This window comes from Atractosteus spatula, chromosome 2 (assembly GCF_055471065.1).
Source record: "Atractosteus spatula isolate fAtrSpa1 chromosome 2, fAtrSpa1.hap1, whole genome shotgun sequence".
NCBI classification, from domain to species: Eukaryota; Metazoa; Chordata; class Actinopteri; order Semionotiformes; family Lepisosteidae; genus Atractosteus; species Atractosteus spatula.
In genome coordinates, this window is record NC_142707.1 from 75,203,967 (window position 1) to 75,216,400 (window position 12,434).

The following is a 12,434-nucleotide window of genomic DNA, read 5'->3' on the forward strand; positions in this document are numbered from 1 at the left end:
TGGAAGGAAATGCTCTAATGATAACTTGCAAAAGATGTCTTGCAATCATGACTCTTTTGAGTTCTTATTTACAGACTGGACCATTCTAACAGCATACTAGCTTCAGCAAACCCTGGCAAACTAACCTGGGCACCCCTCATTTACCATTACGTAAGCCTGCCCAATCTGGGGGTCAGCCTGTCAGCTCAAATTAAACCTGCCCTGAACTCTCCTCTCCTGTGTGATCACTCTCTAACCTGTAAAGCACCAAACGTTGATCTGTGGTTACCAGGTAAAGAAATCTGCACAGACAAATCTCTATACAATCACCCCAAGAGAAAAGTCAGGCCTCATGTACACCTTCTTTTATAGCCCTGTGGAGGTGATAGAACATTACAACGTACTAGCTTTCAAAACTTTAATTTGACATGCCATTAATTTCCCAGAATGTACAGGGATACTGTGAAAGGAGGCTGTTTGGTGGAATGTTTTGTAGAACAAACCAGAAGACACAAGTGGAATGGACATGGAAGTGCATTTAAAAACAAGAACAGGAGGCACTTCTTTTCTTTAAGGGTTGTGGGAGTCTGGAACAAGTTACTCTGTCGTGTTGGTGAAGCTCATACCCTGACCTCTCTCTAGAAACCTACAATGCCAGAGTGATTGAGTCTCTGAGCAACTCAAATCTGTTTAATTTGTATTAAAACATAAGAAATAAATGACACAGCAAACTGATTCAAGCACCCTGGCATGTTGGCTTTTGCTTCTACTTCACGGGTCTTGGGTCCTGGGTTTGATTCTGGCCTTGGGTGCTTTCAGGGTGGAGTCTGCGTGTTCTCCTGGAGGCTGTGTAGAGTGGCTTTCTGCCATGTGCTCTGATTTCCTCCTACAGTCCAAAGACATGGTATTTAGATTAATTTATAACCAGCCATGCTATTGGAAGCCGATACTACAGTATCTCCTATCTCAAGAAATGGCTGCTCATGAGCCAAATGACTTTGTTTATATCTCCCTTATGTTCTTATGTATTAACTGATCTGTCTGTGCATTTCAGTTACAGAAAAGAATGAGTTGCACATAATGTAGATGTGTTATGATAGGTGTGTTCATTTTCTACTTGAGTAAGGCTTTGTTTGCTAGATAGCAGATATTGTGGCCAATAATTTGCCTTTGTTTACCTTTAAACAAACATTAGCAACCTTTTGTTTTGACTGAGAGAAGACTGCTAGATTAGTTTGTAAGTCAGTGTCACAGGAGAAGATGAAAAGCTGTTGATTGTACGCAGGGAGGATGAAAGTATTTAAGCAGCTGCTGTGGGGAAACAGCACAACTAATACTAAGAGGGAGAACAAAGACGGAAAGAAAAATGCCAGGTGACAAGCATTTTGTATGTGAGTAAGAGTATATTTATGCACTGCAGTTTCTAATGTCCAAAATACATCTCCCTGCATTTAGTATACCATACATTTACTACTTCAAAAATAGTGTTTAAACCAGACATCTGCAGCTTGAGTGACATGTGGAGTATCCTGGAGGAACCCCAACAGCCAGTACTACTTGTGTGATAATTGCCACAATATCCAGTTGGAAAAATGTTAATACACTGCAGACGTAAGTAAATAAACTAAAAGGGATCTAAAAGATTGAATAACTGACTAAACTAACAGTCAGTTTTACCCTGGATTGATTCATTGGTTAATGACCCAGTAGTGTCTTTCCAATTGCACTTAAGGAAACAAGAGGCTGCTCAAGACAGGGTAGTAGTCACGCACTAAAGAATTGCTCATGCACTGCATAGCCACATGAAGTATGAGAAAACTGAACACAGTAATTACAGATCAATAGGTCTGACTTCTGTTATGTGCAAGGTTTGCAGATAATACCAAATAAGCAAATACTGTAGAAGCAGCTCATAAAATTCACAGGGATTTAGATAAAATTCAAGACTGGGCAAACACTTGGCAGATGGAGCTTAATGCAGACAAGTGCAGGGGTTTGCATAAACACAAACTATAAATACCAAGTGGGAAACACTGAGACAGAAGGGGCTATTGATGAAACAGACTTAGGTGTTATGTTGACAAATATTTGACATATTCTAGAAAATATGGGAAAGCAATTGTAAAGGCAGACAAAATATTAGAACACAAAACTAGTATTATTCTAATTAAGGAATGTTATGTTAAAATGGAAAACACAAAGTAAGACTAGTAAGACCTCATCTAGAATATTGAGTACTGCTCTAGAATGAGTCCAGGAGAAACCTGATACATTCCTGGAATTTAGTGAATTTTCTGCACTGACAGGCTGAAGAAACTGAACTTTTTTAGTCTTGAACAGAGACGATTATAACTATTCAAAATCCTAAAAAGCATTTGCAAAGCCAACCCAAAAGACTTAATCACAATGAACATTAAATTATTAACCATGGGACACAAGTGGAATCTATGTAAAAGTACATTTAACCCCAAGAACAGGAGGCTCTTCTTTACACAAAGGGTTGTAGGAGTATGGGACAATCAACCTAGACATGTTGCTAAAGCCAGTACCTTGTCTCCCTTCAAGTAATCACTGGATGAGATGTTTCAGTTAACTACTCATTACCAAACAGGCTAAATTGGCCAAATGGCTTCCTCTCGTTTGTAACTCACTTAAATTTGGCAACCTACTGAAGCTAAGCAGGTGGATGGGAGACCTCCTGGGAAAACTAAGGCTGCTGCTGAAAGAGGTATTAGAGGGGCCAGGAGGGGGCGCTCACCCTGCAGTCTGTGTGGGTTCTAGTGCCCCAGTATAGTGACGGGGACACTATACCGTAAAATCCTTCAGATGAGATGTAAAACCGAGGTCCTAACTCTCTGTGGTCATTAAAAATCCCAGGGCATTTCTCGAAAAGAGTAGGGGTGTTACCCCGGTCTCCTGGCCAAATTTCCCATTGGCCTTTACCAATCATGGTCGCCTAATAATCCTCATCTATGAACTGGCTTCATCACTCTGCTCTCCTTACCACTGATAGCTGGTGTGTGGGGAGCGTTCTGGTGCACTATGGCTGCTGCCGCATCATCCAGGTGGGGCTGCACACTGGTGGTGGTGGAGGAGAGTCCCCATTACCTGTAAAGCACTTTGAGTGGAGTGTCCAGAGAAGCACTATGTAATAGTAATTATTATTTATTATTTTATTTTATTATTTAATTTGTTTAGACCTCATTTGGTAGTTCTGTTGTGTAGCCTTGTAGGTCAAAGACCAGTGTACTCACTCCCGTAATGTGTACTCACTCCTGCTCTGGAGAAATTATAGTGCATACTAAACAAGGCATCTTTAACCTTAGTACTGAGATGCCCCAGTTTAGGAAGCTTAAAGTTTGCCTTAATTTACAAATGACTGAGAAACCTGAAAAAACTCAGTGCATCATATTATTTGTTCAACCAAGGAACCTGGTCCTCAATCACCAAAACTATCCAGATTTGTGTTTCAAGTAACCTCTGTATGTAATTTACTTTATCATCTGCTTAATTGTTCACAGTTGTTTCCTTAAAACTGATGGTTACCTTTCAGACCTACTGGAATGGAGATCCTCGGGAAGAGGGTTGGAGACCCCAGCATGAAACTGATAAAAAAAGTGCAATTTCTTGCTAGTCTTTGGACGTTACATCAATGTACTCATTGATGTGAGTAAATAGTTACTTTAATCAAGTACCAGTAAAGATATTTTCTAGAAACAGCTATTCGCGTAATGCATCTCCGTGAAGTAGTTGACAAAATTAGACCTTCTCAAACTAACGCGTTCGAGCCTTTTTGAGCCAGTGGAGTATCCGTACCTATGGGGCTACAAGCACCAGAGCAACGCGTCTCTTTGCCACCAGCAAAGTGTTGGTTAACTGAGTGTCGTTGTTTGTGTCAACTTTGCAGCTGACGTTTGCTTTTACTTTTTTTTTAACGCCAGCTGAAGTGTCCCATTTACAGAGCTCGCTTTATTGAATTACCGAGCTAGGAAAGAGAAGGCAAACACTAATGTGTCCGTCGCTGGATAAAGAAGTGTTTCTAAGGACCACTGAATATGTTATTTTCGCTTTGAGGCACGATATAGATAATAAATGCACCATTTGAGACTGGGGGTTGCTCACTTGCCTCGTTTCAGTTTCGTCCCGGTGCGTTGTAAGGTTGGTTTGTTTGGACATGCACGTTTGGTAGGACCGAATAAACAAACTATTCAAGTTGCAGACTCGCTGTATTGTGGCAGGTTGTTGCGCCACGATCAGAGACCTGTTCGCAACACAAATGGCCCTTTCTTTTCTTTCCGTGTTTTCGGTGGAACAGAAGAAACCCCAATAACGTGCGAGAGCAGTGCCGACGTGCCCCTCTTAAAAAAAAGTTTTACGGGAATGCGGCGCTTTCGCAAACTCTGAACTTCATGAACCAGCAGCTTCGCGAAATTCAACACGGCTTTTCCACTGGTTGCCTCAGACACAGGCAGCCCTCCATAACCTACAACCCTTGGCTGTCTCCCAGACTCGGGTTTTACATGCTGTCGACCTGGTGGCTGGCATGGAAGATGACAAAACGGACCTGGTGCTGTCTGCCATCCCAGGTGTGGTGTTGAACCTGCGCCCCGCAGAGGACCTGTTGCGGCCCGACGCGAAGATAACGGGAGCTCTGGAAACTGCAGAGAAAAGATGCTTTTCGGGTAAGTCAAGGTGGAAGGCGAGTTTTTTTAGACGTTTTTGACAACCCTAGTAGTCTGTTTTAATGTACTGTAGTACTTACTACTTTTTTTCTTGTAAAACTCCCCTGTCAAAAGTGTTTCCTATCACTACAGTATTTGCATGGACTAAGATCACAGATTTACAGTATACTAGCAAACATTTGGATTCTATAACGGACTTATCTGAATATATAAGATGTATATTCCCTTTTGCTTCGCTATCTGAATTTATCATCCCTGTTAAAAGAAAAAAAAACAGAAACAGAAGTACGTTTTAATGATCTGTACCCAAATGAATGTTGGCTGGTTTTTCTGATTATATGTGCGAAAATGTGGCTAACACATCAGTCAAACTGCATTTCCTTTCATTACTGTGATGCACAGCGATTTGCTTGTTTGCTCTGCTATAAGAGGCGGAATCTGAAGTTTGCTTTCAGAAGTCTCAGCAGTGAGGGATTGTAACGATCATATTGTTTTTTTGTGCAAGATGTCCACACCAGATATTACGATAATATAATAGATTATGGCACTTATAATGCAGATTTTATCAGATGCTTAAAAAAACTTTTATCTATTATACACTTGTACGGAAAGCCATTATAAACATAGACATTATTTCTTTGAAAGACTAGCTATGTAGCTTCTAAATAAACAAGTAAAATACATTTTTTATATATTTATAAAATAAATGTTTTTCTTGCCGTCCATCAAGTTATGAGAGAATTTGTTTTCAAGTTGCTCATGCTTCATTAGATGGATCAATGTCACAGTGTCTCAGCTGATGTATCACGAAAGGTGATATATAAAATAATGGAACAATAATAGGTTTATTCCCGGCTGAAAAGAGAAGAAGGAAAACAGAATGTTTCAGCTTGGAGCCTTCTTCAGGTGTGTGGCTCACCTGAGCATGGAGGCTACGCATGCTGGCGCAGCTACCCACCTGAACGATATAAAATAAAGGTTGTTGTTAAGGCTGTAATAAAATGGGTTTGTAATACAAATTTCATGCCATTTGAAAAGATGAATATTTTTGTAGCCTTTTTTAATTGACGGTCTTACTGGGGTAAAAGAGTACCAAGCATTTCACACCCTCCTATTGCATGTGGGGAAAAAAACACAAGATTGTATCCTCAGCCCAGGAGTCTGTTGGACTGAAGTGGACATTTCATTTTCAAACTAAAACTTTGCCGACCTGTCTCCTGTTTTCTAATGTCAATAACTTGGCTTTTCAGAAAATGAAAATGTGCAGAAGGAGAAAAAGAAGAGGAAAAGACCCAAAATAAAAGGCAGAAAGCAGAAAGCAAAGGCATCTGATTGCTCGAACACTCTGTTGGCTGAGCTTCCCTTTGCCAACACAGAAATAAGCAAGGAGTTTGGCAGTAAGTGAGCTATTTCATCTGCAGCATGGACCTCCCGGTATTCAGGGGTCTGGAATGTTAACTGAAGAAATAGAAACATGTATCCCAGAAGCTGGCAATGAAGGTCAAACCTTTTAACACATCGACTCCATTTAAGATGTTCCATCAGTTGTGTGTATTTAAACTTATTGTTTTGATTAGGGTCAATTCTAAGACCGATTTTACATTGACACTTTTTTTTTTAATTTCGATCTTACTTTAATTGAGAAGAGAGTGTTTTGAAAGCTGGCAAATCCTATTCAATCCGGGAGGAGGCGAGCATTTCATTGCGGTCTACTTGCGACTTGACAGTTCTCACAAACACACTCTTTATCGTGAAATCTGAAGGAGCGCTGTCAGCATGGCTGGTAATGGGGGATTATGTTCAGTTGCCCGGTGAAAGTGGCAAGGAACTTCCTAGCACCACAGCTGTTGTCAAGTTGAATTCCAGCTGCCCAGCGCAAGTGCATAATGCATGTGTTTGTGTGGTTTATTTGAAAGGGGGTGGAGCAGTATGTACTGTAAGTAAAAATGCCTCGGAGTGCACATCAGAGTAGACCTTTTAAAATACACACGTGCTCCAAAACGCTCTCAATGTTTTTCTTGTAATGGTACGTTTTTATGAACTTTCAGTGGTGCCTTTTTCTTTCTGAGGAAATTTGTGTGTTATTCCACTGATTCTCCCTGCAAAACACTGGGAGAAAATTGTCACTTTGCATTGTACTGTAGTTTTTCTTAAGTAGGTGGGGTTATTACTTTGGAGATTGATCCGGCATTAATAAATCAGAAATGGATAATGAGCATTACCTTTTAAGAATGTATTTTATAACTTAAAAGTCATATCATGTAATTTACACTTTTCATTTTTGTATTTGCCTTAGTCACCTCCTCAGAAAAGGGACCAAAGAAAAAACGAAAGAGAAAAATTGCACGGGAGAGTGAAGAGGATGCAGATGAAAAGAAGAAACAGAGAAAAGATCAACGCCCAAACTACTTTGTGTCTGTTCCTATTACAAGCCCTAAGGTATGATGCAGCAGTAAAGATGGTTAGGAGTTATGAAAGCCTCTATCTCTGCTGGTGTCACCCTCTTTGTTTCTATGAGCAAATTAGCCAAAGCTGTAATCCTGTCCCTCCTATGTGACCAAGCTCTGATATCAAGTGATTTAACAGCAGCTTCTGTAGGTTTTTAGTTTACCCCTTAGACTCTGAAAGTCTCACTGGACAGAAACATATCTTACATTTGGGGTTGTACAGGCTATTGAACTGGCACCACTGTAAAAGAAATAGATTACTGGTAAAGAACCATTTTTAGTTTTTGTAGTTGATGATGTGCACTGATGAATTGTACATAGAGAGCATGCTAAGAGATTTCCTGTGTATTTACTGTAGTAAACAGCAAGCTGTTGCTTTTCCCTATATGTCTCAAAAGAGCATGTGCTGGTGTTATTCAAAAAATAATAGAGCACAGCTCATTGTAAGTGATGTTCTGCAAAAATAAAAATTGAATGGAGGCAACACTTGTAAACTGGCCAGATAAAACATAACCCACAGCAATGCAACTGTAATTTCTCTGAGCATTAAAATTAGATTGTGAAGATCCCAGGACTGAAGACATTTTAAACAATTATTGTATTTGTAGCTCTGGATGATTAACTCTTTAAGCTGGATCTGCTTGACTAGATGTTGCTTAGAGGCAGGGTGTCTCTCTATGCTAAATGGAAAATGGCCATAATGTTTTCAATTAGGGAAGGTATAGCTAGGGCTACCAAAATTAATATGTATGGTAGTATAGTATACTACAAAATGTACTGTACCATAAAGCTTTCTTCTGTCTTGGTGTTCCTTTCTTACATGTGGTTTCAAAGCAACACAAAAGCTTTGTTAAGTGACAGTTTTGTTAGACTAAATTTTGCAAAAGCTACAGAACTTTATGGTTATTTTTTTGGTAGTGAAGTTAGTATTTATGCAGTTTCAACTATAACATGACAAAAGTTATACATGGAATTCATGTAATTATATGTAGGCATTTTATTTGGCCATTTCTAAAAGCACTCTGCATAAAATGTTATTGAACTTCTTTTTTATTCATTTCGTAAGGTAAAACACAGTACCCAAAATAAATATGCATTATTTTTTGTTATTGGTTTTGAGTAACCTGGATTAGGTCTTGGTAACATAGGTTTAAGGATTGGTATTTGTCAGTACAACTGGGTGATTGTAGGCTTTTAGCTTTGGTTACTTTGGATACTTAATTATTTGTGAAATTACACAGGAACAGGTCAATATGTCTGCATTTTGTTTTGTATATGACTTGAAAACCAAGGGAATGCACAGACAGCTGGTTTTGAAAGCTAGCAAAACTTTCTTAAAAGAAAAAAATGATGTCATGCTGACAATAGCTACAAAACACAATATAAAAAATTAAAAATATGAATATAGTGGAATTCTGATTTTTTCTCTGTGAGCTTTATGTTGGGTGTATCCCCTTGCTTTTGATTGATTGAACAGGGTTTGTTTTGTTTTTATATGTTCCTGGATTTGGTGAAAGGTCATTTACTGCAGAGACTTTCTGCTATGAATTTATCTGACTTACATGTACTTCATTCTTGAAGTTCAACTCTCTATCTTAACATTTTAAATCATATTAACTGACTATGGTTTATAATGTTTGATAATTTTTGTTTTGTTCTTAATGGCATGTTTTTTTGTAGTTGATGAGGGAAAATCAAAGTGAGTTCAGCATATTTTTACAGTCCTAGAGAAATAAATCACAAACAGTAAATATCTATTTGATAGCAAATAGCCTTCTTTGTTTTATAAATGCACCTGAGCTAGTGTTGCCAGTTTCGCATTGAATTTGTTCTTGTTTACGTTAAGATCTAACTAAATTGTCGCTGTGGTGGAGTTGCATTTCCTGTGTAACTTGCTGTTTGTCAAAGGAACAGTTTAAAACATGAATCAATTCCGCTGACAGGTGGATACGTTTCAAACACACAAGCAGCGCCTGCTAAAATTTCTGAGCTTGGTTTTGAAGCACCAGTTGTGGTTGTTTTTGTTTGCAGCATAGAAAGTGCATTAAGAGTAAAAGTTAATCTGTTCTATCTTGTGTCAGCAAGTCTTTCCTCCTTCTCTTGAGCTATTGAACATATCAATCAGTCTTTTTTTCGAGTACTTAAAGTGTATAAAATGATAAGGTATTTTTTCTTTTTGTTTCATTATCATTTTCAAGCAGTTTCAAAACTGCAAAGTGGCAGCTTTCATTTTGTAGGTGAAAATATTATAGTTGCATTTTTTTAATATTTCAGGGCACTTGACTTTTTTACAGTACATGTTTATTTTGCTACTGAGAAAATGTACTTGTATGAGAGATTATAAAATAATGTAGTATTCTTCAAGTGTCTGACCTTTGAAGTGTTGTGCGTTTCAGATAAAAGGGGGGATTGAAGCTGTTCAGGACATCATTGTCCAGAAGGATCACAGACTGTCTAAAGCAATGATTCCTGTTGGCAGTCTTCACATTACTCTGCTTGTGACCCACTTAGGCACTGAAGAAGAAGTAAACATGTAAGTATATGTGAGGCATCTTTAAAGTTTCAGACTAAGTGAAATAAGCATGCCAAATGAAACTTTAATTTTGCCTTGTTGTAGATGTGTGTCATAGCAGCAAATACAGTACAGTCATTTGCAGTCTCTTAATTGGTTTCATTACTCTGAATAAAGGATGTTATGTGAGAAAGTTACAATACTGTGCTAATCTCTAAATAAAGAAATAGTTTTCACCAGAAAGTTCTGTCAGTCAGCTCAAGCTTTTCTGTTAATGAGGAATCGGAAACAGAATTGGGCTGCAAGAAGGAGCTGGTACATTTTCATTTTCTATAGTTTATGCTGTGCAGTTTCCAGTTAACACGTCACCTATCAAAATTAAGCTATCGATTAAGCTAAATCTAATTCATATCCACAGCTGCACAGTGGTAGTCAATGTGAAAGGTTTTGAGTTTTTCTAAACTAACTTCATTTACACCCCAGTTTTCTTCAAAATATTTTAGAAGGCTCTTCTGTGATTATATATAGAGTTGTTTTCCATCTGTGACATATTTGGAAGAAGTGTAGATAACTGGTTCCTCTGCCAACAGGGCAGTTTGTGCGCTGACTGAGCTGAAGGATGTGCTCCGTGACCTGCTTCAGCGCAAGGAGCTGGTGCTGCCTTTCGCTGGGATCGGGCACTTCAGAAGTGAGGTTGCTTTTGTGCAGCTGGCAGAAGGAGACCATGTGACGACACTAAGAGATCTTGCAGGTGTGCCGAGATCAACTATTCCTTCTAGTGCCGTTTGAGAAGAAGTAATAAATTGGAACTAAAAAAAATGTTTCTAAGTCTGTGTTCCCTGAGTAGGTAAACCGCTGCATTTGATTAAATCACTTGTAGTTTTTTGGACATTTTATACCACAGATCATCTAAAATGTTCTGCCAGTGTGGTAGATTGTGAAAGGTTCCACTTCAGCCCAGATGTTCATATTACGCAATAAGAAATAAGATTGTGATGATATTATAATTCTAAGAACAATAAACAGTCTGCTTGTAAGCATTATTTTTGTTCAGACTCACTATATAATATGTATCATATAATTGTATATATGATACTTGGTCAAATGTGGTAACATAGTAAAACTGCTCAAGTATCATAACGTGTTAGGCTCCTAGCGTGTACAGTGAAGTATGATTTCATATTTAAAAAAGTTATGTGCAATACTACATGGCAGTCAACAGAAATGTGCTTTCTACAGATGAAAACAACAACTCCTCAAATCTCACAGCTGTCAGCCCAATATCATCCAAAGAGTTCCCAGGGAATGAATGTACCAGAGAACCCACGTATGCTTGAGATGGCACTTGTAAAGGAGATCACAAACTCCGAGAAAGAAATAACCCATTAAAAGGATGGAGATTCAGACATTCAAGATCATTGAGGGCTTTGACAAACCACAGATCACACTTGCCACATCTTTAGACACATCAGAACAGAACAGGACCAGGTTAGGAAAGCAGTGGCTTACAGGATGTTGAAAACTCACTGCATGTTACTTGCAAATGTCCCCTTATCGAAGAAAAAAGCCTTCATAGTTTATAGTCCTTTGCTTAGTTTTATCTTATTGCAAAACTGCACCACTGGAAAAACGTTTGTTGCAGTTGATTCCCATCATGAATTAAGGACAAGCTGTTTGCATTCCCATGACTTTGGAAGCCAAATGGAGGTTAAAAAGCAGATACAGTAGCTCTTTATCTGTTAGACTTAAGTCCAATCCTAATATTATAGTAAGAGTTGTGTTTTAAATGATGGAATTTTAAAGAACGATTTCCTCGTTTGATAATGTTTCAGGAGACTTCAGTTGTCTGGGATGTCTTCCTCATCCTTTCTCCCATACTCTGCATTTGGAGTCGTCGTTGTTCCACGGTGCATGGTTTTTCAAGTCGACCATCAGGCTTACTCTAAAACAATCCCACCGATTAAAACAGATGGGATATGTGGCCATTTTAAATGACTGTTTTTAAGTTAGCCAATTTAGTAAGATAACATTCCATTGTAATATGTGGCATAGTGTTTCTTAGATTTATTAGCTGAGGCAACGTACTCAATTTAGGTTTTAACACAATTTTTTATGTCATGTTGTAAATTTAGTAAAGGACCCACGACGGCCTCATGCCGGTGAATGTGAAATGAAGCATCCCTACTGTATATCCTGCCAGTGTGATGCTCTGTTTGCCTGTTAATGTTGTCAGATGGTACTCTGCCCTGCATTAGAGCCGCCTCTCCCTGCCTGCCTTTCCTCAGGCTATTGATTATCTTCTTCTTTTACATGGAGCAAATGGAGTTTCGTTGTTATTGCAGCGCAAAGCACAAAATGACGCTGGGTATCTGGTTATCATCCCCTGTCTCTGCATTCTTCTCGCCACAGAGGCAGTGAGGAAGGCGTTTGAAGAAAAGGGCATTTTGGCTGGAGACAGTAGGGCTTTCAAGCCACACCTGACCTTCATGAAGCTCTCAAGGTCTCCAAAGCTACGCCATCAGGTGAGATCATCTTTTCTATTGCACACAAACAGACAAGTTTATAAAGAGGTGCAGTGTGAAGCCATTCTGTATGTTTCTGATCCAGCCTCCTGATCATAATCCTTTTTTTCTTGAGGGACTGATTAAAAAAACAACAAACATTTTTTTCGGTAAGATGATTCTGTACTTGCTATGAAACCGAGGTGAACCAGTTTAGTTTTGTGCAGCTCATGGATTTTATAAAACAAAAAACAGGAGAGACGAGACCAGAGTTCTGAAATACTGGATAGCAGGATTTGGAAAAGTCACTGTG

The 12,434-nt window shown here is 38.8% G+C and overlaps 1 protein-coding gene across 4 annotated transcripts in view; it reads left to right on the top strand.

Annotated features, from left to right (window-relative positions):
* The first annotated feature begins 3,862 nt into the window (after positions 1 to 3,862).
* akap7 (A-kinase anchoring protein 7) overlaps positions 3,863 to 12,434 on the top strand; it is a 52,591-nt gene continuing 44,019 nt past the window's right edge. For all 4 annotated transcript variants that reach the window (XR_016086204.1, XM_088907992.1, XM_088908004.1 and 1 more), the window contains exons 1-6: positions 3,863 to 4,661; positions 5,912 to 6,058; positions 6,958 to 7,100; positions 9,505 to 9,641; positions 10,211 to 10,371; positions 12,030 to 12,142. Coding sequence is in view for 3 of the 4 variants with exons in the window: in XM_088907992.1 (XP_088764118.1) it covers positions 4,523 to 4,661; positions 5,912 to 6,058; positions 6,958 to 7,100; positions 9,505 to 9,641; positions 10,211 to 10,371; positions 12,030 to 12,142 (840 nt within the window). In the remaining variant the exon portion in view is untranslated. The remainder of the gene's footprint in view (positions 4,662 to 5,911; positions 6,059 to 6,957; positions 7,101 to 9,504; positions 9,642 to 10,210; positions 10,372 to 12,029; positions 12,143 to 12,434) is intronic.